The sequence below is a fragment of the Salvelinus alpinus genome, chromosome 25 (genome assembly GCF_045679555.1).
Source record: "Salvelinus alpinus chromosome 25, SLU_Salpinus.1, whole genome shotgun sequence".
In the NCBI taxonomy this organism is placed as follows: Eukaryota; Metazoa; Chordata; class Actinopteri; order Salmoniformes; family Salmonidae; genus Salvelinus; species Salvelinus alpinus.
In genome coordinates this window covers 27,289,337-27,317,006 of record NC_092110.1, presented here as the reverse complement: position 1 = coordinate 27,317,006, position 27,670 = coordinate 27,289,337, and the positions used below count along the sequence as shown (strand labels likewise).

The following is a 27,670-nucleotide window of genomic DNA, read 5'->3' as shown; positions in this document are numbered from 1 at the left end:
ATTGTCCATTTACAAATCTAAGTTTTGCTTACATTGTTGGTTTCAAATGCATGTTTTGCTAATTCCAACTGAGCTTACTTCAAAATGGAGGCAGTTAGCTGTGTCCGTCTGTATTCCACGTGTTGCATGTATGTGCTTCAGCGCTTGGCCCCTGTGAGTGTGCTGTGCTCAGAGTACTGATGAAAAGTGGGTCATTGTCTGCAGAAGTCATTATCATGTGATCCGGTCCCTCTTGTGCAGCAGCACAGCCGGGAAAGTCAGTGGTCTCTCTCCTCAGCGCTTGGCAGCAGCTCCCTGCTCCCTGGATGGAGGGGACTTGGCATCTAGAGGGGCCACAGAATATTATCCTTGACAGGCCCTCCAAAATCTGGAATTCTCCATTCATTTCCTTGTTGAATTCATTACTCCTCATATTTGGATCAGCTCTCTCTCTCTCTTTCTGCATCTGCAATTGTAACAAACACACTTTAACGGATCAAGTTTCTTCTGTTTCGATGGAAAATGAAAGTGCTGTGAGCGAGACACTCTGAGCTAAGCGCTGGAATCCGGTGATTGGTTTTGCAGAGCTTTTTCCGATCCCTCTGATTATGAACAAAGTAAATCACTTGTTTTAAAAAGAGCTTGAGGGGTTAAACGGAGACAGATAAATCGTTGGTGGTTTATCACTATACCAGCGAATTCCTCCTGCTCACTAGAATACACTTGTCCAAACTATCTGCATCCAGAGTGAGACAAACTGCCATATCAACTAGCAGACCTAACACAAACTGTTTTGGACCATTTGATAAAGACTCTCTGTACTAACACTGGTATGTGAGATGTTTCCCAGCTTCCTCTGTTCTTTTTCCCCTCACAGTCCTTGGCTCCCCTAAAGACCTGGTTACCAAAGATGTCACGGAAACCAGCTTCGCTGTCTCCTGGACGGCAGCGCTTGGTAATGTGCGCTCCTACTGGTTGAAGTGGAAGTCGTTGTACACAGAGGAGACAGGGGAGAAGTCAGTCCCCGGAGATATAACGGCCACAGTGCTGGACGGGCTCACTCCAGAGACGCGCTACCAGGTCTCTGTCTACGCAACCTACGACAGGGGTGAGGGGGAGCCGCTCGTGGGTGCTGAGACCACAGATGGTAAGTCACTTCACCTCCCTAATGTTTCCACCACACACAGACTTACTGTGGGACCCTCTCTCTCTGTCTCTCTGTGTCTGTTTCTCTCCTTCTCTCTCTCTCTCGCTCTCTTTCTCTTTCACACATCCTCTCTGTCTGCCTGAGAAGATGGGTTTCTGGGTTTTTCGTCCACAGTTTACCTCAGAGCTGAAAAAAATATATACAGTGGGGAGAACAAGTATTTGATACACTACCGATTTTGCAGGTTTTCCTACTTACAAAGCATGTAGAGGTCTGTAATTTTTATCATAGGTACACTTCAACTGTGAGAAATGGAATCTAAAACAAAAATCGAGAAAATCACATTGTATGATTTTTAAGTAAGTCATTTGCATTTTATTGCATGACATAAGTATTTGATACATAAGAAAAGCAGAACTTAATATTTGGTACAGAAACCTTTGTTTGCAATTACAGAGATCATACGTTTCCTGTAGTTCTTGACCAGGTTTGCACACTGGTTGAAGTGGAAGTCGTTGTACACAGAGGAGACAGGGGAGAAGTCAGTCCCCGGAGATATAACGGCCACAGTACTGGACGGGCTCACTCCAGAGACGCGCTACCAGGTCTCTGTCTACGCAACCTACGACAGGGGTGAGGGGGAGCAGCAGGGATTTTGGCCCACTCCTCCATACAGACCTTCTCCAGATCCTTCAGGTTTCGGGGCTGTCGCTGGGCAATACGGACTTTCAGCTCCCTCCAAAGATTTTCTATTGGGTTCAGGTCTGGAGACTGGCTAGGCCACTCCAGGACCTTGAGATGCTTCTTACTACTCCTTAGTTGCCCTGGCTGTGTGTTTCGGGTCATGCTGAAAGACCCAGCCACGACCCATCTTCAATGCTCTTACTGAGGGAAGGAGGTTGTTGGCCAAGATCTCACGATACATGGCCCCATCCATCCTCCCCTCAATACGGTGTAGTCGTCCTGTCCCCTTTGCAGAAAAGCAACCCCAAAGAATGATGTTTCCACCTCCATGCTTCACGGTTGGGATGGTGTTCTTGGGGTTGTACTCATCCTTCTTCTTCCTCCAAACACGGCGAGTGGAGTTTAGACCAAAAAGCTCTATTTTTGTCTCATCAGACCACATGACCTTCTCCCATTCCTCCTCTGGATCATCCAGATGGTCATTGGCAAACTTCAGACGGGCCTGGACATGCGCTGGCTTGAGCAGGGGGACCTTGCATGCGCTGCAGGATTTTAATCCATGACGGCGTAGTGTGTTACTAATGGTTTTCTTTGAGACTGTGGTCCCAGCTCTCTTCAGGTCATTAACCAGGTCCTGCCGTGTAGTTCTGGGCTGATCCCTCACCTTCCTCATGATCATTGATGCCCCACGAGGTGAGATCTTGCATGGAGCCCCAGACCGAGGGTGATTGACCGTCATCTTGAACTTCTTCCATTTTCTAATAATTGCGCCAACAGTTGTTACCTTCTCACCAAGCTGCTTGCCTATTGTCCTGTAGCCCATCCCAGCCTTGTGCATGTCTACAATTTTATCCCTGATGTCCTAACACAGCTCTCTGGTCTTGGCCATTGTGGAGAGGTTGGAGTCTGTTTGATTGAGTGTGTGGACAGGTGTCTTTTATACAGGTAACGAGTTCAAACAGGTGCAGTTAATACAGGTAATGAGTGGAGAACAGGAGGGCTACTTAAAGAAAAACTAACAGGTCTGTGAGAGCCGGAATTCTTACTGGTTGGTAGGTTTTCAAATACTTATGTCATGCAATAAAATGCAAATTAATGACTTAAAAATCATACAATGTGATTTTCTGGATTTTTGTTTTAGATTCCGTCTCTCACAGTTGAAGTGTACCTATGATACAAATTACAGACCTCTACATGCTTTGTAAGTAGGACAACCTGCAAAATCGTCAGTGTATCAAATACTTGTTCTCCCCACTGTAGATGTAGGATATAAAAATACCCCATGACCTCGGAAAATCTATCTATATAACTGGAACGAGCCTATATAAAGCACCTGGAACAAATAGGAGATCCAGAGTGGGTCATATTTGTCTGATGACATTAAAGAGTGTGTCAAGATGGTTTGAGCCCTTGAAGAGATTGGATTTGGGAACAGACCTTATTTTCGTAAATACACCATGAGCGTAAAGCTTTCATAGTCTTTATAATCCAGGAATAGATAAAAAAGGTAAAAAATAATATGAAACAACTTCAGGTCTATCACCCTGACTGTTGAAAGCAGTGACCCAGGCTTTAGAGTTATGCAGGAAACTTCAGCCCCGTTCTTGGGCGCATGATGTGGAAAAAGTGAGATACGGTGACATTTCCGGCTCATTCTTTGAGCTCGGAGATAACGTCAATGCTGCTGGCATTCAACTGATCCATCTGAACAGCCAACGAGATGCTTTTGTAATCAGGGTGACGCGTGTGACTGCGTGCGTTGGTGCATGCTTGTGCAAGCATGTGCACGTGTATGTTATGTCCATATATGGCCATGACGCAATGCGCCACACCTGCTCCCAGTTATCAGGGGAGATTGTGGATTCGGATAGACACAGGAGTAGACAGTGCTTCCCCTCTCCTCGCAATTCAGCGACCCACTGAAATGAGAAAAGCACATTGACGGAAACTCTCCCCGATTGGGGAATTCATCCGCTGGTTAGCGAGACAAAATGTGCTAATGGAAAATGTGTCTCTCCATCGTTTTGTTTATTGATTCTGGAAAGCGGGGCAGGTGCAATTTACACCGAAAACAACCTTGAGGCACCTCCGGAGGCTTGTATGGTTTATATCTATGGTCACTAGCCCTGCGGGTTCCTCCACCAGAACCACCAGCCCTCTCTCTGTCTCTGTCTCTCTCCCTCTCTCTGTCTCCGCTAACAGGACAGGTCCATTTGGATCAAACCACGCAGTGAAAACTTGGACAGGCTGCATTTTTCCGTCCATAAAACTGCTCTCTCTGAAGTCTAGCTGTCTGAAAATTTTCCTGAGCTCGTTTAGGGGTTTTGGCAATTCACACTTGTCCTTCCTGCACCAAAAACACACTGGGGTCATAGTATGGAAAGATAAAACACACAGTGGGTACAACCCACCACCTCAACACAATCTAGTAAAGCAGAGTCTGGTCAGTGTATGGTCTGACTGGGAAATAAAACTATGTTTGGATGGATTTGTGTTCACAAGCATATGGAAACTGAACAGATACCGCCGTGAAAACCTTGGAGGTATCCAACCGTGTCAATGTTTAGATTGCCCAGAAGAAGCCATGGCTTCGTACCATTTTGAAATGTAGGCAGCAATTTGGCATGCATTCCAATTCTACTTTCTGCTCAAACTCGCAGCATAATACCAAAATCAATCCATCAAGCATTAATTTTCTTTCATTTGTGTTCCCAGTGTCTGCAGCCGGAAAAGTTGTCGTCGTTTCCGAGGAGACGGAGAAGAGCATGAAGGTGACATGGCAGCCTGCACCCGGGAATGTTGTCAACTACCGGGTGACGTACAAGCCGGCGTCGGGAGGGCGACAGCTGGCCACCAAGGTGCCCGCTGGGACCACCAACACCATCTTGAGACGCTTAACACCCATGACCACCTACGACATCACAGTGCTGCCTGTGTACAAGCAGGGTGAAGGAAAAGCAAGGCAAGGAGTAGGAACCACACGTACGTTGGTTTATCATTAACCACAACTGAACTGTGCTCTGTGCTGCTTACGTTAGCTTAGGGGTGTCTTGTACAGTAGTTAGTCACTGGAGGGTTATGCAGACTCATATCAAGTACTTATCATCATCAACTACTAAATCTTGCATGAAACAGATGCTTGCAGTAGGATAGCCCAGGAGAGAATGGGTCTCCAAATAGGCAGCTAAGAACTAGGATTTTACTAGTAATTGTAATAGTTTAGCCACATTTTACTTCCACTTTATATTCTTCTGCTTATATCAAATCTTAATTTTCTCTGTTCCAGTGTCACCGTACAAAGCCCCTAGAAACTTGCAGACCTCCGAGCCTGCTAGGACCAGTTTCAGAGTGACCTGGGACCCCGCTCCAGGGGAGGTGAAGGGCTACAAGGTCACCTTCCACCCCATTGGGAATGATATAGACCTGGGAGAGCTGCTGGTCGGACCCTATGACAACACTGTGGTTCTGGAGGAGCTCAGGTAGGCTTATCCTTGGACTGGAATGTAAAGTATATCAGATGGACTGTCACATGTAATGTATTCATTTGCACAGGTACTGTAGTTTGAGCTATGCCGCATTTTCATTAGTTCAGCAATTTGTTGTGTCAGTCTATCAGTCATATCTCTCAGACAAACTGACCAACCTGTTGAGACGAATGAAGTGTAACTGATTTAAGTTTGTCTCACAGGGCTGGTACCAAGTACACAGTGAGTGTGTTTGGGATGTTTGAGGGAGGAGAGAGCCAGCCGTTGGATGGAGAGGAAAAGACTACTCTCTCTGATGCCCCTGAACCACCACCATATGATGGAGGTAATGCCTACTCTCAAACCCCTACATGAATAATCATAGCCAGCAACAGCAACACAGCACTACACAGGAGACTACACTGGAAAGAATTGATCTTATGCACAGCCAATCAACAGGCGTGGGCACGGCAGCCATGTTAAAAAGTAAAGGGTCATGCTTAAGGTAAATATTTGTATGCAGGAATCGTATATAAAAAAAAGCTGGGATCCATTTTAGAGGCAAAAGCGAAATAACACATTTTCCTCAAAGAACCCAACAACCCTAATGACCTATAAGATTTTTTTTTATTGTTTTATTAATCTCCCTCATGATACTTAAGACCTTATATATATATGTTGTGTCTCCTGCGTCCATAGCCAAAGTGGGGGTATACATTTTTAATCCCTCTCCCCATAAAAACAGATGAGTTGCCCTAAATGCCTTTCCTCAAAGCTAATTGTCTCACCAAATAACAGATTTAACGACTGTTCCATCTGTTGGCTGCTTGCTTCTTTCATCACTTTGGGTTCCTTTTTCTGGATCCTGCGGCAGCTAAGAGCAGTAGAATTGAAAAAAGGATAAGCTGTTTGCAATTACAAGTGTTTTACAACCTACCGGGTGTGAGCGCGTGGCGTGGTGCAGGGCAGTGAGTGAGAGGAGAGGAGAGGAAAGAGAGAGAAGGAGGAAAATGTTATGTGTTTGATGGAAGGCTCCAGAGAGGCCAGTCTGACCCTCATCTGACTGGAAGGCCTCCTCTAATAGGGAGCAGATACAGTGACAAGACCCACAATAATATCATTTAATAAAGGGGGCAGAACACCCCTTCTACACCCATTTCCACCTTTCTCCTTACCCTGTACTCCTCAATTCAGTCCCCCCATCCCCAATCCTGGAGGAGTGAGAGTAAGAAGGGAGTGAGGAGAGAGGGATTAGGTCTGAAGTAATCCGTTCATCAGCCTCCCTCAACTCTGAAGATATTTTACACCAGACAGTAATGGAAATTCTTGTCTCCTTTTCCACATTCAAAGTGTTTTTTCCTGTAAATAATAGATAACCATTCTTTGAGTCACAGATACATTTGTGCTGTAACGCACAAGTAAACCAAACATTGAATTTACAGTGCCATAAACAGAGACTGGATGTGAATTTATTTATTTGGTGAAATGCATATTGCAGTCAAAGGACAAACATCTGCCGTGGCCGATAAAACTTCCCCATGTAGTCTCGCCCGATAGCCTTAGATAATTGTCTTTATTACGACTGTGTAGCTAACTAAAACAGCCTGTAATCCGAACGACACACGGTTCAGCCACTCTAGGACCCTCACACTCCGCTGGACATCTGTTTATCTGTGGGGGGAAGGAAAGACTAGTCTGTAAATCAAACATCATGTAACCTGTTTTCAATTGCAGACAGTGGCAGATTGCACAATATCTGTGTGCGGCTGCTGCCGCGCTTCTGCAGTCTTAACGGACTGGGGACGAGGCCTTCTTCTCATCCCACAGGTGTCTGGAAAACAGTGAGAGCTGTGCCAGTGAGGAATGCACAGTAACTCTCACCAAGGAGACCCTCGTATATCATGTCAGGAGAGCTTATTTTTGTTGTTCCCCGGGAGAGGCTGAGCAGTGGCCAGTGAAGAACACTCCTCGGACACACAGAGAGAGAGAGAGACAGAACAGTCTCAACTTGTTGGAAGGAAAGAAGACAATAATTATATCGGCACCTGGAAATGAAATGTGTATGATGAAAATAACTTGTAACCCTAAAAATGGAATAGAAAGTGTTTTTACTGCTTGCTTGTAAAGAGAAAGATGTGTTTTTTCTTCTTTTTGGGAAGTGTGTGTGATGTTCTGTGAATCCATGTCAACAATGTCATGTCAATGACCTCTTTTCTTTCCTACTCCTTCACCTCTCTTCACACCCATGCATTATTAAACATCTCTGAGCCATCTCCATGACATGTCTGCCCTCATAACTTCACCTGTAATATAACGGAAACTGCATTATAATAACTAGAGCCCATCACTGTTTTCTTCTGTGTCTCTGACCTGTAACCTCTGACCTCTCAGATGTGGTGTGTAAGACCAAAGCACGGGCTGATATAGTCCTGCTGATCGATGGCTCCTGGAGTATCGGCCGTCTGAACTTCAAGACCATTCGCTCCTTCATCTCTCGCATGGTGGGAGTCTTTGACATCAGCCCTGACAGGGTCCAGATCGGTAGGTTGAACCTCAGTGTGCCTAAGGTCTCACAGGATATGAGCATTCCTGCTCCCTGCTGTAGATAACACTATTGTAGCTCCACTCTCCAGTAATTCTGTAGGTGTTATAATGTTGTGTAGATTTACATGGCATCTGATCTGACAGAGGCTCTCTGTGTGTTTCTCCCAGGTCTGGCCCAGTACAGTGGTGACCCTAAGACTGAGTGGCACCTGAACGCCCACAGGACCAGGGCTTCCCTGTTGGAGGCTGTAGCCAACCTGCCCTACAAAGGAGGCAACACCCTCACTGGTACTGTACTTAATCTACATCTATAACCTCAATGCAGACATTACTGTTTTATACTGTTAACGCTATCATGTTCGTGCTTGTATTTGCAACTGAAAAAGGTTCCAGTTCGTAAACTTCACAATGAAAACTGTGCCACTGCTTTGGTTCTTGGCAGCTGAGCTGTTTGTGTGATAGCCAGAGGGTGAAGGGAACTGAACTCAATTGTATGCTCCATTATGCAAATAAAACTTTGTTGTTCCTAATAGGCTTACAATGTATTTTATAATAATCTGCATTCTGTTTAGCTGCCTTGTTGGAAAGGCCTCAGAGAAATTATTAAAGCGTATAATCAGTGTGATAAATAAATGTTTCTGTCTTCGTTGCAGGTTTGGCTCTGAACTACATCCTCCAGAACAATTTCAAGGAGAATGTTGGGATGAGACCCAACGCTCGTAAGATCGGAGTGCTGGTCACTGATGGCAAGTCTCAGGATGACATCATTGCCAACTCCCAGAACCTGCGTGACCAGGGCATTGAGTTGTATGCCATCGGTGAGTCTCTGCCATCTTCACTGGGAAGTTTTCCCGTTGTTCTATTTTGACTTGATAGGACATCTGACACTCCTTGTATCCATCTCAACTTGAATAATGACAGTTATCTTTGTCGTCTTGAAGTAGCGTGTGAATGCTCGAGTTGCCCTAGAATTATTCCTTACACACTTTTGCCTCACCTTGCTCTAAGACGGGATAGCTGACTTGACTGTTGTCCCTTGTTGACTCCTCCTAGGTGTGAAGAACGCTGACGAGAATGAGCTGAGGTCCATCGCCTCTGACCCGGAGGAGATCCACATGTACAACGTGGCCGACTTCTCCTTTCTGCTGGACATAGTGGACGACCTGACTGACAACCTCTGTAACAGCGTCAAGGGACCAGGTACCTTCAGCCTTCCATTAAACTCCTTGTCGTGACTGTTAATAAAGTGACAATCTTATTGGCTATGCAGGTTACACCCCTTAGTCTTAATACTAATGCTTAGTGCTAAGGCTTATATTCACAAAATGTTCCAGAGCGGGAGTGTTGATCTAGGATCAGTTTTGCCTTTGATTTCATAATGAATAAGAGGGGAGACCTGATCCTAGATCTTTGAGACTCTTTGTGAATACGGGCGATGATCTGGATCTGTGTGAGGCTGTAGTTATGTAAACAGGATTTAGGTCATGACTAAGAGAGACCCTCAATAGAGTTGCAAGTCTGGAGCACCAGGGGAGACAACACAAGGAGCTGGAAATAATATAGAATCTAGTACTCTTTCCCCTGATGCTCTATTTTATCCTCTCTGAAATTAGAAATAGTCTGCTCCTTAATCAAATGAATGAGCTGGAACTGGATACTATGTGGGAGAAGTTCCTTTTCTTTTTTCGAAAAGGCTTTAGACGTGGCGTGCAGCCGTCTGGAGTAAAGAGTCTTTGTCTGTCTGTCAACTGGATTTTCTACTAGGGAGCTGTGTCCAAATCTGTGAAAGACAAATCAAATGCTTGTAAACAACAGGTGTAGACTAACAGTGAAATGCTTACATACGGGTCCTTCCCAAAAATGCTGAAAGAGAGAAAATAGAGAAATAACAGAAAAGTAAAACACGTAATAATAAAAGCTTAGTAAATACACAATGAGTTATGATAACTTGGCTACATACACCAGGTACCAGTACCGAGTCGATGTGCAGGAGTACGAAGTAGTTGAGTTAGATATGTACAGGTACATATACAGTTGAAGTCAGAAGTTTACATACACTTAGGTTGGAGTCATTAAAACTTGTTTTTCAACCACTCCACAAATGTCTTGTTAACAAACTTTAGTTTTGTCAAGTCGGTTAGGACATCTACTTTGTGCATGACACAAGTCATTTTTCCAACAATTGTTTACATACAGATTATTTCACTTCTAATTCATTGTATCACAATTCCAGTGGGTCAGAAGTTTACATACACTAAGTTGACTGTGCCTTTAAACAGTTTGGAAAATTCCAGAAAATTATGTCATGGCTTTAGAAGCCTCTGATAGGCTAATTGACATCATTTGAGTCAATTGGAGGTGTACCTGTGGATGTATTTCAAGGCCTACCTTCAAACTCAGTGCCTCTTCGCTTGACATCATGGGAAAATCTAAAGAAATCAGCCAAGACCTCAGAAAAAAATGGTAGACCTCCACAAGTCTGGTTCATCCTTGTGAGCAATTTCCAAACACCTGAAGGTACCACATTCATCTGTACAAACAATAGTGTGCAAGTATAAACACCATGGGACCACGGAGCCGTCATACCGCTCAGGAAGGAGACGCATTCTGTCTCCTAGAGATGAATATACTTTGATACGAAAAGTGCAAATCAATCCCAGAACAACAGCAAAGGACCTTCTGAAGATGCTGGAGGAAACAGGTACAAAAGTATCTATATTCACAGTAAAACGAGTCCTATATCGACATAACCTGAAAGGACGCTCAGCAAGGAAGAAGCCACTGCTTCAAAACCGCCATAAAAAAAGCCAGACTACGGTTTGCAACTGCACATGGGAACAAAGATCGTACTTTTTGGAGAAATGTCCTCTGGTCTGATGAAACAAAAATAGAACTGTTTGGCCATAATGACCATCGTTATGTTTGGTTGAAAAAGGGGGATGCTTGCAAGCCGAAGAACACCATCCCAACCGTGAAGCATGGAGGTTGTGGGGGTGTTGTGGGGGTGCTTGGCTGCAGGAGGGACTGGTGCACTTCACAAAATAGATGGCATCATGAGGAAGGACAATTATGTGGATATATTGAAGCAACATCTCAAGACATCAGTCAGGAAGTTAAAGCTTGGTCACAAATGGGTCTTCCAAATGGACAATGACCCCAAGCATACTTCCAAAGTTGTGGCAAAATGGCTTAAGGACAACAAAGTCATGGTATTGGAGTGGCCCTGACCTCTCAAAGCCCTGACCTCAATCCCATAGAACATTTGTTGGCAGAACTGAAAAAACGTGTGCGAGCACGGTGGCCTGCAAACCTGACTCAGTTACACCAGCTCTGTCAGGAGGAATGGGCCAAAATTCACTCAACTTATTGTGGGAAGCTTGTGGAAGGCTACCCGAAACATTTGACACAAGTTAATCAATTTAATGCAATGCTACCAAATACTAATTGAGTGTATGTAAACTTCTGACGCACTGGAAATGTGATGAAAGAAAGAAATATAAATATTTAAATAATATAAATAATAAATATTATTTTAATATATTATTATTATTATTTATTTTATTTTCTTAAAATAAAGTGGTGATCCTAACTGAGCTAAGACAGGGAATTTTTACGAAGATTACATGTCAGGAATTGTGAAAAACTGAGTTTAAATGTATTTGTCTAAGGTGTATGTAAACTTCCGACTTCAACTCTAACTAGGAATAAAGTGACATATAATAAACAATGAGATCCTATGCTTTGGGTTGATTTGACCCCCCCTCTCCCATTTTCCCTTATAGGAGGTGGTCCCGGGGCACCCACAGACCTTGTGACCTCAGAGGTGACCCATTATTCGTTTCGTGCCAGCTGGACAGGCCCTGAAGGTCCAGTGGAGAAGTACCGTGTGGAGTACATGACCTTGTCTGGACGCCCTCAGCAGGTACATACCTTTAACCTCCACCCTAACACAACCTTATCAAAGACCAACCCCTCTGTTACTCTTCCCCTATCAGCCCCCCAAACCCCTCTGTCACTCCCCCTCTATCAACCCCCAAACCCCTCTGTCACTCCCCCTCTATCAACACCCAAACCCCTCTGTCACTCCCCCTCTATCACAAATCCCTCTGTCACTCCCACCATGGGCCTGAGGATGGAAGCAAGTTGTAAAGGTTTCGTTCTCATTGACTTACTTGGCTAAATAAAGATAGAAGAGATGACATACTGTAAGTATTCACCCTGACCCCACACCTACCCTACATGTAGCTTTGAGGACATTATGGGCAGTTTTTTGGGAAGACTTTTTCATTGTCCTGGGTTTAGTTCTAGCCTCTGATCTGCCAGAGACTAGAGGGAAACCCCAGAAACTCTCCCACCTCACTTCCTCAAGCTTGTGTTGGCTGCTCAGTATGAGGGTGTTTGGTAAAATGGGTTTGACAGAGGGTAAGACCACAAAATACAAGGCTTTCAATTTAGAGTACTAGTGGCAAAAAAGGTTTGTTTTGTTTATTTCATCCCTTTATCTGACAGCTGCTGGGTCTTGGCTCCAGTGTACTAGAATGGGGTAGCTAACTTCCAACTTCTTGGAGTCCAATTTCATTTTTCTAAGTATTTATTTTATTCCAACTCTCATGGTTTTGTGATGCAGTGGTCTAGTGTGTGATCGAGGTTTTGTTTGTTTTTTACTCTTCTAAATAGAAACGGAGTGGGTTGGAAAGTGTAGAGTTTGTTCAGAGTTCCTACAACCAATTTCTGACCCACCACCTGGATTCGGTCTTATGTAGCAAAATTTGAAATTGTGTTTTTTTTACATTGGATAAAAGTACATGGTATATCATACACTACAGTTGAGGAACAATGAGAAAGGAATTCTGCTTTGAAAGTTAATGAACTTGTAACCCCACTTTTGAGAAAATGGACCATGAATATTTTGGTACAGCTACTGGAGAGTTCTTCTTTGTCTACACCCATTCACCATCGTTCACACCCTCTTCAGCCGTAGCCACACCCATCTCTCTAAGGATTCACAGTGTAGTTAAACAACCAAAGATTTCAAGACTAAAAGTAGTGAAAGTAGAAGCAAAAAGTAGTAGTAAAAATAAACTTTATCTAGTCCTTGGCCTATATCCTAATCTGACTTTGGTGCAGGTCATACTGTTCTTCCCCATTACCGTATCTGGCAAACAAACACTATATAAAATAAAATCTAAATGTATTTGTCACATGCGCAGGATACAGAAGGTGTAAACGGTACAGTGAAATGGTTACTTGGATAGTGGAGTCTTTTGTTTAGACATGTAGCTAGCTAAACAATGAACCATAATCCCAACTCTAATGCCGCGTTCAAAACAACTAGGAACTCCAAAAAAAACTCAGACTGGGAAAAATCGATTCGAATGGTCATCCAACTCGGAATTCCAACTCTGGAACTCGGGCCTCTTTCTAGAGCTCCTACACAGATCATACACGTAACGTTACCTAAAGTTAGCTAGCTAGTTATGAGTATACTTTAACTTGCAATGAAAATGACTTTCCACAAAATTGGAAACATATAATATCTAAAAATGTCGCTAGACTCTTACCTGTATACATGGATGAACGCTTCTCCCTTTGTCATGCATGCCACGGTTGCCCTTAGTTTGAAGATGTTATCCGGAGACAAGTGTTTTATACAACAGACTCTCTCCGCATTTGGCAATCATCTCTCTGCTTCCACTTGGCATTCCACTGATTTCAAAACTCAGGCCAACTTCTTCCATGACAACGACACCGTTTCTTCCCCACCATTGTCATCAGAAGACTCTACAATGTCTGGTTCAATGAAAAGGTTTTGACCTAAATCAGTGATTTCCTCATTGTCTGATTCATTTTCAGAGTCAGAGAGAGTCAGCATTGCACGATTATCCTCTCGAAAGTACTCCAACACAATGTTTTCCCACTGAGCTTTGGCAATAGCGCTATTAACTTCAGGGCAGCAATGTTGAGAACAATTGCAAAAAAAATTCAGTTCTTCATGATATCTTTCAAAAAAAGCTGCAGTAGACAGGATTATCCACACATACAGTACTTAGCAGCTCATGTTATAAACAGAAGCATGGCTAGTGGGAAGGTTCCTCTATTTTCCGTGGCTAAACCAACTAGGCTCGTTATTTAACAATTGCATTCGTATTTACAAAAGGCATACACATTTGTTATTAAGGCACATGAAAGTTCACATGTTCCAGCAAGCATTTCTGAAAAACAAAAAAACGTTCAAATGCCTCTCCTGTAAAGTAGTGACGTGCAACATACGCCTAGCTTCCAGAAACGGGTCATATTTCTGGTTCAATGAAAACCAGTAGCATCAACACAGGAAACACTGATAGCTGTACTTTGTTGTATTGTTTGGCTTATTTGTCCTCCAACAGAAACCAACCTTTCCATGCTTGTCAATGGGGTTACTTAAAATAGACATCCCAAGTCATTCTACAACCTCATACTGTATTCGCCTGGTTCATGTTTACTCTTGTTGTCTGGTTGTAGATGTTTGTTGATGGCTCTGTGACCACAGCCATCCTACCTAACCTGAACCCACTGACTGAGTATCTGGTCAACGTCTACTCTGTCATCGGAGAGGAGAGCAGCGACCCACTGAAGGGCTCTGATACCACCTGTGAGTCCTAATCTGTTTTTCTGTGTTCTTCTTTGATCCACTATACTGTACCTGTCCATTACTGTCCTTTAACATACCTGTATGTCCCACACGTAATCTCTATAGGATCAACAATGGATGTATTTGAGACTGTAAAACAAGTCTTCTTCCATTACATTCAGCACACCACTGTGACTGTATGGATGTTCCTGTGGTGCTTGTGCGGTCCCTGTTTTCAACGTTAAAGAAAGAACAACACTGTCTTATTTATGATACCATATAAGGCTGATATTATTGTAATCAAAGGGGGAAACACCATTTCAAACTCAAACCATGCTGTTATTCTGCGCCCACTATGTGCATCAAGAATGAGTTTATTTTTATGTTGTTCTTCGCTATTCTTTTATTTGTCCTCTAGAATAGCGTGATTTTATGAAGCAATTTTCTTTATGAGTTATTTCTCCATAAAAGCTCCTATAAAATACCTCATTGTTTAGTTCTCACTACTTGAATAGGCACATGACATCTGCATGGCTACATTTCACTGCAAACATTTTGTTTTTGGATGGGATTGTGTGTGTTTAGAATCTAAGTGTTTCCCTCTCCCTCTTCCCATGTCCAGTGCCCCTCAGCGCAGTGAGGAAGATGATCATCTATGAGGAGCGTCCCACCACCATGAGGGTGAAGTGGGAGGAAGCAGTGGGTGCCACGAACTACATGCTACTCTACAGAGCCATCAATGCCACAGAGCCCTCCGTGGAGAAAGAGGTGAGACGGCAACTGAGAGAGAAAGAGAGAGACGCCAGACCAACTGTTGCACTGACACACATACACGGATGCTGCCAATGACCGGATATACCGGTCCCCTGCCAATGTCTCCTGACAGCATGCAGATGTCAAGGAGCAGTGATGAATAACTTTCCTTTTATGGATGCAGAGACAACAAAACACAGAATTATTTATTACATTTTTTATCTTACTCTGGCATGATATTAGTTCCTGAGGTGTCAAATCAAGAGGATTAGATCATCTGTAGTATTGGCAAACACTTAGATAAGTTATATGACACTTGACACTGCCTAAGACCCTTAATCTGTGGAAACATGTTCATCCAAACTGCCTGTCTGAACGACAGTGAGCCTTGTAAACTATGTTTGTTCCGTCATGGTCCTCCCCTGCAGATGAGAGTTGGAGGGGACACGACTGATGTCCAGTTGGTGCAGCTGATCCCCAACACGGCCTACACTCTGTCTGTCTTAGCCCTGCATGGACAGTCAGCCAGCGACCCCCTGACCGAGCAAGGAGTCACATGTACGTACAGAACAGTACTCTTCTACCTTCAAATGTTGTTATTAATGTTTTGCGCTCAGTGCCCTAAGGGAGGGTAAGGCACGACAGATCCTAACTCGTATAGAGTAAATCAAGTCTCCTCACTCCCTAGTTTATGGAATGAAAGGGATTAAAGTAATAATGTAATTTGGTGAGCCTCATGATCTGTATCTCTGTCCCCTCTGTAGTGCCCATGCCCCCTGCGGGAGAGCTGAGGGTCAGAGACGTTACCCACAGCACCCTGAAGATGAACTGGGATGCTGCTCCAGGTGCCGTCCTCAAATACATCATCACCTACACGCCTGATGAGGGAGAGGCCAAAGAGGTGAGATACGACATTCACAATACATCTGTTGGATACAGACGGCAGTGAAAGGAATACTCTGTACTCTACATACTCCCTCTGGGGGCAGAAACATATGCCTAGCTTCCTCTCCTACTGGTCACAGCAGACACCAGCTCCTGTGCTGAGCACATTCTCTGTTTATGTCAGCTAGCAGATTGATATTGATATTATTTACACATCATTTGAGATATGACATTAGACAGCGTAATGGGAAGGGCAGCTGGTGAGAAGGGTATGCAGTGGACCTCTGGGGCTGTGCTATTTGACCGGGAGCCTGGTGGAAGGATCACACCACTGGACCGGGAGCCTGGTGCAAGGATCACACCATTGGAGCGGGAGCCTGGTGGAAAGATCACACCATTGGACCAAGAGCCTGGTGGAAGGATCACCCCACTGGACCGGGAGTCTGGTGGAAGGATCACACCACTGACAGAGAAGGAATGACCTCCTGTACCAAATGCCATGATCGTGCGATTCCTGAGTACTGAAAAGAAACAGAGAAGTTTATTGTGCATTTAGAAATATGTTTGGGGTACTTTTCCAGTGCAGTATGTTTGTGCTTGACTGTCATATATATATATATATATATATATATTTTTTTTTTTACTTGATTGTTTGTCTCCACCTCTGCGTGTGCTAAGGATTTACACATGAAGTGGAAATAACATGCTGTCTCGTCAGATGTATACAAAGACGCCCACAGTTTCTCTCACAGATTCTTTGGAACTCATCAATGAGAACGGAAAATGATTTTGGAAGGCATTCAACATGACCATGATGAGGAAAACAGAATTACTCATGACAAACCCTAACCCTCCATTTACAAAATAATGCAATAGTTATTCAGTTGTTAATACAAGTAAATTATTTAACATGGTTTACACTGGAATAATGTGACAGACTGTAGGGCTTGATGTAAACAGAGATGTTGTTTTGGTCTGCAGCTTGAAGTGGGGGGAGGTGTGACCTCCAAGGCCCTGGACAACCTGATCTCTCAGACTGAGTATGTCCTGGCTGTAACCCCCATCTACAATGATGGAGCTGGAAACCCCATGCTCAACACAGCCATCACAGGTACAGTCACACAGCCTATGTGAGGGTTAACACACTGGGGTTACACTCCATGGAAGTCCTACTCAGTACTATAGGCCCCAAAAACCTTTGGGCCCTAGTTATAGGGTATAGTGATGTTTTTGTTATAGGGTATAGTGATGTTTTTGTTATAGGGTATAGTGATGTCTTTTTTATAGGGTATAGTAATGTCGTAGTTATAGGGTATAGTGATGTCCTAGTTATAGGGTATAGTGATGTCCTAGTTATAGGGTATAGTGATGTCATAGTTATAGGGTATAGTGATGTCCTAGTTATAGGGTATAGTGATGTCCTAGTTATAGGGTATAGTGATGTCCTAGTTATAGGGTATAGTGATGTCCTAGTTATAGGGTATAGTGATGTCCTAGTTATAGGGTATAGTGATGTCCTAGTTATAGGGTATAGTGATGTCATAGTTATAGGGTATAGTGATGTCCTAGTTATAGGGTATAGTGATGTCCTAGTTATAGGGGTATAGTGATGTCCTAGTTATAGGGTATAGTGATGTCCTAGTTATAGGGTATAGTGATGTCCTAGTTATAGGGTATAGTGATGTCCAGGGTATAGTGATGTCCTAGTTATAGGGTATAGTGATGTCCTAGTTATAGGGTATAGTGATGTCCTAGTTATAGGGTATAGTGATGTCCTAGTTATAGGGTATAGTGATGTCCTAGTTATAGGGTATAGTGATGTTATAGGGTATAGTGATGTCATAGTTATAGGGGTTATCCCCCTCTTCAAAGGGGGAGACACTCTAGACCCAAACTGTTATATACCTATATCCATCCTGCCCTGCCTTTCTAAAATATTCTAAATCCAAGTTAATAAACAGATCATCGACCATTTAGAATCCCACCGTACCTTCTCCATTATGCAATCTGGTTTCCAAGCTGGTCATGGGTGTACCTCAGCCACGCTCAAGGTCCTAAACGATATCATAACCGCCATCGATGAAGACAGTACTGTGCAGCCGTCTTCAACGACCTGGCCAAGGCTTTCGACTCTGTCAATCACCACATTCTTATCGGCAGACTCAATAGCCTTGGCTTCTCAAATGACTGCCTCGCCTGGTTCACCAACTACTTCTCAGATAGAGTTCAGTGTGTCAAATCGGAGGGCCTGTTGTACGGACCTCTGGCAGTCTCTATGGGGGTGCCACAGGGCTTAATTCTCGGGCCGACTCTTTTCTCTGTATATATCAATGATGTCGCTCTTGCTGCTGGTGATTCTCTGATCCACATCTACGCAGACGACACCATTCTGTATACATCTGGCCCTTCTTTGGACACTGTGCTAACAAACCTCCAAATGAGCTTCAACGCCATACAGCACTCCTTCCGTGGCCTTCAACTGCTTTTAAATGCTAGTAAAACTAAGTGCATGCTCTTCAACCGATTGCTGCCCGCACCCTCCCGCCCGACTAGCATCACTACTCTGGACGGTTCTGACCTAGAATATGTAGACAACTACAAATACCTAGGTGTCTGGCTAGACTGTAAACTCTCCTTCCAGACTCATATTAAACATCTCTAATACAAAATGAAATCTAGAATCGGCTTCCTATTTCGCAACAAAGCATCCTTCACTCATGCCGCCAAACATATCCTCGTAAAACGGACTATCCTGCCGATCCTTGACTTCGGCGATGTCATTTACAAAATAGCCCCCAACACTCTACTTATCAAACTGGATGTAGTCTATCACAGTGCCATCCATCCAAAACCCCATATACTACCCACCACTGCGACCTCTATGCTCTTGTTGGCTGGCCCTCACTTCATATCCATCGCCAAACCTGCTGGCTCCAGGTCATCTATAAGTCTTTGCTAGGTAAAGCCCCGCCTTATCTCACCATAGCAGCACCCACCCGTAGCACGCGCTCCAGCAGGTATATTGCACTGGTCATCCCCAAAGCCAACACTTCTTTGGCCGCCTTTCCTTCCAGTTCTCTGCTGCCAATGACTGGAACGAATAGCAAAAATCTGGAGTTTTATATCTCCCTCTCTAACTTTAAGCATCAGCTGTCAGAGCAGCTTACCGATCACTGTACCTGTACACAGCCAATCTGTAAATAGCACACCCGACTACCATATCCCCATATTATTACTTACCCTCTTGCTCTTTTGCTCCCCAGTATATCTCTACTTGCACATCATCATCTGCACATATATCTCTCTGGTATTAATGCTAAATTGTAATTATTTTCGCCTCTATGGCCTATTTATTGCCTACCTCCCTACTCTTCTACATTTGCACACACTGTACTACCTCATCCCCATATCTATTTTTCTTTTGTGTTATTGACTGTATGTTCGTTTATGTGTAACTCTGTGTTGTTGTTTTTGTTGCACAAGATGCTTTATCTTGGCCAGATCTCAGTTGTAAATGAGAACTTGTTCTCAACTGGCCTACCTGGTTAAATAAAGGTGAAATAAAAATAAAATAAATAAATAGTTATAGGGTATAGTAATGTCATAGTTATAGGGATGTCATAGTATTTAAATTATATATTTTTTTAAATTACCCCTTTTTCTCCCCAATTTCGTAATATCTGATTGGTAGTTACAGTCTTGTCCCATTGCTGCAACTCCCCTATGGACTCTGGAGAGGCAAAGGTAAAGAGCCATGCGTCCTCCGAAACACGACCCTGTTAAGCCGCACTGCTTCTTGACACACTGCTGTGTGTCGGAGGAAACACCGTCCAGCTGGCGGCTGAAATCAGCTTGCAGGCGCTCGGCCCACCACAAGGAGTCTCTAGAGCGCGATGGTACAAGGAAATCCCGGCCGGCCAAACCCTCCCCTAACCCGGACAACACTGGGCCAATTGTACGCCGCTTCATGGGTCTCCTGGTCACGGCCAGCTGTGAAACAGCCTGGGATCGAACCCGGGTCTGTAGTGACGCCTCAAGCACTGCTGCGCCACTCAGGAGTACAGAGATGCCATAGTTATAGGGTGTAGTGATGCCCTAGTTATAGGGTATGGTAATGGCATGGCAATCTCTCCCATTTAATTTTTCCTTTCTTCTGTGTAGATGTTGTTCCTGCTCCTAAGAACCTGCGTTTCTCTGAGGTGACCCAGACCAGCTTCAGAGCCGACTGGGACCATGGGGCTCATGACGTGGCCCTCTATCGTATCGGCTGGACTAAGAAAGGAGACACCAACTTTCAATATGTAAGACAACCATCCAGGTGGTTTGCACTTATACAAAATCGTGACATTAGATTTTGATTGACTATGTACAGAATATTGGTATAATGTACAGAATTTGATTATTCTTGGTATTCTCAATAAAGTTGTGATTAGGAAGCATTGCCGACATATATTCTATAAGCCCTGTTGTTTTGTGTCTACCAGTCTATAAGCCCTGTTGTGCTGGGTCTCTCAGTATATAAGCCCTGTTGTGTCGTGTCTCCCAGTCTATAAGCCCTGTTGTGTTGTGTCTCCCAGTCCATAAGCCCTGTTGGTTCTCCCAGTCTATAAGCCCTGTTGTGTTGTGTCTCCCAGTTTATAAGCCCTGTTGTGTTGTGTCTCCCAGTCTATAAGCCCTTTTGTGCTGTGTCTCCCAGTCTATAAGCCCTGTTGTGCTGTGTCTCCCAGTCTATAAGCCCTGTTGTGTTGTTTCTCCCAGTCCATAAGACCTGTTGTGTCTCCCAGTCTATAAGCCCTGTTGTGTTGTGTCTCCCAGTCCATAAGCCCTGTTGTGCTGTGTCTCCCAGTCTATAAGCCCTGTTGTGCTGTGTCTCCCAGTCCATAAGCCCTGTTGTGTCTCCCAGTCCATAAGCCCTGTTGTGTCTCCCAGTCTATACTCCCTGTTGTGTCTCCCAGTCTATAAGCCCTGTTGTGTTGTGTCTCCCAATCTACAAGCCCTGTTGTGTCTCCCAGTCTATAAGCCCTGTTGTGTTGTGTCTCCCGGTCTATAGGGCTATAAGCCCTGTTGTGTCTCCCAGTCTATAAGCCCTGTTGTGTCTCCCAGTCTATAAGCTATGTTGTGTTGTGTCTCCCAGTCTATAAGCCCTGTTGTGTCTCCCAGTCTATAATCCCTGTTGTGTTGTGTCTCCCAGTCTATAAGCTCTGTTGTGTTGTGTCTCCCAGTCTATAAGCCCTGTTGTGTTGTGTCTCCCAGTCTATAAGCCCTGTTGTGTTGTGTCTCCCAGTCTATAAGCCCTGTTGTGTTGTTTCTCCCAGTCCATAAGACCTGTTGTGTCTCCCAGTCTATAAGCCCTGTTGTGTTGTGTCTCCCAGTCTATAAGCCCTGTTGTGTTGTGTCTCCCAGTCTATAAGCCCTGTTGTGTCTCCCAGTCTATAAGCCCTGTTGTGTCTCCCAGTCTATAAGCCCTGTTGTGTCTCCCAGTCTATACGCCCTGTTGTGTTGTGTCTTCCAGTCTATAAGCCCTGATGTGTCTCCCAGTCTATTAGCTCTGTTGTGTTGTGTCTCCCAGTCTATAAGCCCTGTTGTGTTGTGTCTCCCAGTCTATAAGCCCTGTTGTGTCTCCCAGTCTATAAGCCCTGTTGTGTCTCCCAGTCTATTAGCTCTGTTGTGTTGTGTCTCCCAGTCTATAAGCCCTGTTGTGTTGTGTCTCCCAGTCTATAAGCCCTGTTGTGTCTCCCAGTCTATAAGCCCTGTTGTGTCTCCCAGTCTATAAGCCCTGTTGTGTTGTGTCTCCCAGTCTATAAGCCCTGTTGTGTTGTGTCTCCCAGTCTATAAGCCCTGTTGTGTTGTGTCTCCCAGTCTATAAGCTCTGTTGTGTTGTGTCTCCCAGTCTATAAGCCCTTTTGTGTTGTGTCTCCCAGTCCATCCTGAACAGTGATGAGACCAGTAACGTGTTGGAAAAGCTGCAACCAGACACTATGTACGACGTGTCCATCACCGCCATATACCCTGACGAGTCTGAGAGTGAGGACCTGCTGGGCAGCCAGAGAACATGTAAGATAAGTTAATTATCTAATCTAATGCATTACAATAAATACATATTAGGAGCTGCCCATGCAGATCAGATTTACTAACAATAACTCTTTATATTTCTGTTTCCCTCTGCAGTGTCCAAGGTTATTTTCACCCCTGGTAAGTTTATTTGTTGTAATCAAACATAAATCCATACAGCACTCATAGAGAGAATTCATTTGAATCAAATACATGTATTTTTATCAAAGTGTCACCATCCAGAAGTTAGGTGATCTGTGTTGATTGGATGTGTGTTTACGTCAGAGTTTATGTTGTTGTTTATGATGTTGTGTTCGTGCCCAGCCCCCACAGGGCCTCCTCAGAACCTGCAGGTGTTCAATGCCACGACCATCACTCTGACCGTCAAGTGGGACCACGCCCCTGGTCGTGTCCAGAACTACAAGATCACATACGTCCCCACCGCCGGGGGCAAGACCCAGTCGGTAAAACCAGGACCAGCCAGTAGCCACACGAGTCAGCTTAGGGCATCACAATTCCAAGCTGTTCATAGTGCTAACATCAGCGTTTAATCCTAACCATCCTCTGGATGATGAAAGGATAAGGAAGGGAGACCTTGTAGCATGACACAGAGGCACTTTGTTTGTGTGATGGGAAGATAATAGCTCCCACCAGAATGTTCAGATGACACAATTTAAAGCTATAACACACAGCAATTTTTGCATTATAATTTCTGAAAATGTCCATAATATATCTACCGCTAATAGTGGAAGGATCATTTTTTACAGTATTACTTAACCGCTGTGTTGTGATTGGCTGTGATATTTCAGTTTATGTGCGTAAACAAGCACTGAATGAATAGTGTAGGGAATTATTGTACCATCTAAATTGCTGTGAAATATATTTTCAATAACAATTTTTTTTTTTACAGCTATTTGAAGCTGGTGGACCAAAACCTCTGTTTGAAGCTTGTGGACCTTTGTTTTGGTCCACCATTTTCAAACAGCTGTAAAAACTATATTTTTTGTTATTGAAAATATATTTCACAGTGATTTAGATGGTACAATGATTTCCTACACTATTCAGTGCTTGTTTTCGCACATAAACTGAAATTGAGTGAACAATGTAGAATTTCACCAACCAGGAAATGACAGCGCGATTTTCACTAGATAACACAGCCACAAAGTCGGAGTTTCCCAGTTTGACAATAGATAGATGAATATCACAGCCAATCACAACACTGGCGGGTAAGGAATACTGTGAAACACTATCATTCCACTATTAGCACCAGATATAGTATGGACATTTTCTGAAATTACAATGCAAGAATGTAAAAAATATATATAAGGCGAGCAATGTCGGAGTCCGGAGTGTATATATATATGTGATGGGATGTATAGACATTATGGACAGTATGTGGATAGAATATGTAGTATATCTGAAGAATACGTAGGATAGAATAGTATATGTACAGCAATAGTTGAAAAGGATGACCTTGACTAGAATACAGTATACATATGAAATTAGTAAAACAGTATGTAAACATTATTCATGTGACCAGTGTTGCATGTCTATGTACATAGGGCAGCAGCCTCGACGGTGCAGGGTTGAGTAACCGGGTGGTAGCCGGTTAGTGACAGTGACTACTGTAAATTCAGGGCAAGATACTGAGTGGAGGCCAACTAGTGATGGCTATTTAACAGTCTGATGGCCTTGATATAGAATATGTTTTTCAGTCTCTCGGTCCCAGCTTTGATGCATTTTAGAAACACGTGGTGGTCAGGAACCTTGACCAGAGCTCCAGGGGAGTGGGGTTATCAGTGTGGAGAGGTGGAGGAGAAGGGGGGGCAGAGATGGAATGTCGGCCCAGCAGGGTTGAGGGTGTATGTGTGTGTGTTAATGTAACAGGACAGGGAGTGTGGTACCAAGGGGATCGTTGACTGCAGACAGTGTTTACAGGGTCCTTCAAGTTGTCTGGCATCGCTGCTGCTCCACTCTATAGAGCTGGATAGTAGTTTAGACAGAAAGGCTTTTCTCCTCAGGCCAGATGTTTAGGCGCTTAGAGTTTGCATGATGTGGAGGCACACAGAGAGAGATCCAGTAAATGGAAGGAAGCAGTTAGAGAATTTCACTCTCTCATCAGTCTTGTCTGTGAAGTGATAGGCCTACCATATTGGAGTCAAGGGTAGCTAGCGCTATGTCAGTTATTTGTCCATTCAGAGTTTCCATTCCCATGCAGAATGGATGAAATGTTTTCCCTTTTTTAATTAGAGGACAGAACCCAGTTCTGTTCAGTGGCCGTCCGTCCCTCGGTTGCTGTGATGATATCACACGCTAAACATTGAGGCATTGTTGGAAAGCTGGAAGCTAATGAGCCAAGCTTAGCCAAGTGTTTTTGGTTCATTGACAGATCTTCAACAAGTATGGAGAGCTCAAGAGGCTCCGCTTTGATTCATTTGTGACAAAAAGTCTGCGTAGGAAATGGGAGACACTGATGATAAGTTTTCACCAGGCATGCTGTCAGTGGTTAACTTACTCTGTGGAGTACAAGAAAAAAACTAGAAAACTCACACACGCACGCACGCACGCACACGCACACACACACAGGGTTTACTCAGTCAGCCGTCTCTGTGAGGCGATGCAACCCAACATCGTTCCTTTTAATACAGCAGCTCCTTGATCAGAAACAATGCAGTAAATTCATCAATCATACCTCTTTAAACAACCCATCCCACTGTTAGGGCCATTAGAGTACAGCTTTACCTTAGATCTTGCTCACTACAATAGCAAAGTGCAAAAATGCTCGATGCATCCTCTGACAATTTTTTTTACAGTCTGGTATTTCTCAACCTGCATTCTTTCCATCAAGTCTCTGACACTGACATACACTGTCAAGGGAGAGAAGCTGGAATCAGAGACATCCACATCCAATAAGATAATTCAACTGTTTTTCCTATGTCATCTCTTCTGAGGCCACATTGAATGGACTATTTGACGCATTTGTAATCTGAAGGGAATATTACAAGAATTTAGAGTTGATCCAATAATTGCGAAATGAGTCGACCCTTAGGCCTTGAGTGTGATCATGGACCAGGTGAGCAAAGTGAGGGTCCTTCCGTCTTCTCTCCCAGTCATTTCAATCTGTCTTCATTCCCCAACAGACGCAGATTGGAGGGAAGAAGAACACGGTGCTGCTTCCCAGGCTGACCCCCGACACTCCCTACTCCATCACCGTGTCAGCCATCTACAGCAACGGGGAGAGCAAGGACATCTCTGGCAACGGAAAAACCAGTGAGTGACCTACTGTAACTGGGGCCTCGCTAAGGCCTTCATGATTACATCATGTTCCCTTTTGTCTTCTCAGCTTCACCAGGGAACCGGGGTTACATTTGTAACCTAGATGCTGATGTTAAAGATGCCCTAAATACTGTGTTTGTAAAACATTGATTTTACGCCTACCACTTGCCACTTCTGTACCTCTACTTACATTTTAACATCTGTAGCTCATTGTTGTCATTTAACATAGTATGAATCCTAAAACCTCCTTTCTTCTCTCTCTCCAGAGCCTCTGGGTGGAGTGCGGAGCCTCCAGGTCACTGACCCTACCACCAGCACCCTGAACGTCCAATGGGAGGCCGCCGAGGGCAATGTGCGCCAGTACAAGATCTACTATGTGCCCACCGCTGGAGGAGCTGAGGAAGTGGTAGGCTGGGCCACCTCTAACCAATCACTACCGAATCTCACTATGGCATGCATACTCTTTCATTATCACATCCATTATCTAATGCTGAAAGAATACAAACACCAATACACTGATACTTCACAGATTCACTCAGACAGTCAAACATACTTGCAAAATACTACTCCTTTACCAGACCTTTTCTCTCTCTTTTTAATCGTGTTTTATGACGTTTTTCCAAATTTCATATAGACAGATCACTTCTGTGTAGCTTTGTGACTCAGTCCTGTTGTGTGGTTGTATCTACAGGCCCAGGTGTCTGGTAGCACCACCAACACTGTGCTGAAGAACCTGATGTCTGACACCCTCTACACCGTCACTGTGGTCCCTCTCTACCCCCCTGGAGAGGGCAAACGCATGTCTGAGAACGGCAAGACACGTGAGTCCATGTACAGGTTTACTGTTAGGATGGTTCACGTTATCTAGTATAGATGACCTGCCTCAACAACCCTTTTCTCATGACGTACCATGGTCAATTTAATGAAGGAGCCTGTGTACAATCTAAAATAGTTCTATTTCTACCAGTCTTGGTACAGCATTTCCTGAGCAGAAGATTGTGCAGTGTGCTAAGGCTACAATATATGATAATGAGTTGGGTTTTTGTTTGGTCATTCTTTGAGACCTGGCATTTCTGTAGAGCATGCACTCTCTGGTCTAGTGTATTGGCTTGCTTACTCCTTATGCCAGTAAACTCTTGTAATGAGCCCAAAATATGTCCCAGTTTTATTGTAGCGGAATTTTCCTACTAAATTAAGCGAACCCCTTTTATTTCTGGGGGCAATGCCAAAAAGATCTAACATGTTTTTGGTTGTCATCTGTTTACAGCTAAAATGTCCAATGCCATGCTAGATAGTATGATTCACTGTAGACACTATATTTAGTTTATTAGCTGGTTACCATCCATTTTGAACAGGCCATCCCTCTTCCAGTTTCTTCCACAATTATATTTCTCCACTCAGTATGACTCAGTCTTTAGTGGGCTGATTGCACAGGAAGGAATTCCTCTGTGTTGGCAACACTAGTGATGTCTCCAGCCTTAAGGTAATGGGGTCCGTTTATGGGGTGTAATGACTGGTAGTGGTTGTGGTAGCACGGCTGGGGGGATAGCATGACGTGAGTAATTTGCTCCTCCCATGGAAAAAACTAGAGGAGGGAAGAGAATGAATTGAGAGTATTTTTTCACTTTCCATTCATCAGCCTTCTCTAGACTGGCTATATTTATCAAAAGTCACTTTATGTCATTACTGTTACTGGTACCAAAGCCATAGCCTAATGGTCTTCTGTCTATCCTGTTGTTAGGTTCATCTGTCCTGTATTAAATCCATCAGAATGTACCCCCAGGGACACCGATCAATGATAGCTTTCAAGCTTTTGATCTCTGTCAGAATTATAGGACTCTACATCTTGCTTCTTCAATTTCAATGGAATCTATATTTCTTCAGGCAGTCTGACAAATGATGCTAATCAAATCTAAATTGGGCTTTAGTCATCTTTTATCAATTTGTGATAAAAAAAATATTGATATTGATGTGGACTATCCATTGATGCTGTGCTTTCAGGGTGAAGCCCAGGACTTTTGTTACTTATTTCTGGCCAATACTTCTGGTCTCTAAGAAAAGAAGCTCCCCATGTACTTCCCACTCTGTCTTTATGAGTGTACAATGCTGAGTGGTACAAAGACTGGAAACATCATACTAGTCAACTAGTATGTATTGTACATAGACCCAGTGAACGCTTGGATGGCTTCAAGGTGAACATTCCCTAGTGTCTGATTCAGCCACCAATAATTTAGTTGGACTCTCTAATACATTTTTTCAGCTGCTGTTCTCTTCCCA

General features: G+C 43.8%; 1 protein-coding gene across 3 annotated transcripts in view; it reads left to right on the top strand.

The window, feature by feature from the left end:
• LOC139553748 (collagen alpha-1(XII) chain-like) overlaps positions 1-27,670 on the top strand; it is an 84,107-nt gene that overhangs the window by 20,901 nt on the left and 35,536 nt on the right. For 2 of the 3 annotated variants that reach the window (XM_071366380.1, XM_071366379.1), the window contains exons 14-34: positions 857-1,126; positions 4,526-4,792; positions 5,097-5,289; positions 5,499-5,620; positions 7,666-7,815; positions 7,987-8,106; positions 8,472-8,636; positions 8,872-9,018; positions 11,601-11,740; positions 14,320-14,449; positions 15,051-15,196; positions 15,610-15,739; positions 15,946-16,082; positions 17,048-17,177; positions 20,228-20,367; positions 21,988-22,120; positions 22,235-22,258; positions 22,442-22,581; positions 25,258-25,387; positions 25,660-25,799; positions 26,085-26,214. In XM_071366380.1, coding sequence (XP_071222481.1) covers positions 857-1,126; positions 4,526-4,792; positions 5,097-5,289; positions 5,499-5,620; positions 7,666-7,815; positions 7,987-8,106; positions 8,472-8,636; positions 8,872-9,018; positions 11,601-11,740; positions 14,320-14,449; positions 15,051-15,196; positions 15,610-15,739; positions 15,946-16,082; positions 17,048-17,177; positions 20,228-20,367; positions 21,988-22,120; positions 22,235-22,258; positions 22,442-22,581; positions 25,258-25,387; positions 25,660-25,799; positions 26,085-26,214 — 3,084 coding nt within the window. The remainder of the gene's footprint in view (positions 1-856; positions 1,127-4,525; positions 4,793-5,096; positions 5,290-5,498; positions 5,621-7,665; positions 7,816-7,986; positions 8,107-8,471; positions 8,637-8,871; positions 9,019-11,600; positions 11,741-14,319; positions 14,450-15,050; positions 15,197-15,609; positions 15,740-15,945; positions 16,083-17,047; positions 17,178-20,227; positions 20,368-21,987; positions 22,121-22,234; positions 22,259-22,441; positions 22,582-25,257; positions 25,388-25,659; positions 25,800-26,084; positions 26,215-27,670) is intronic. The other variant, XM_071366381.1, reaches the window with a different exon arrangement.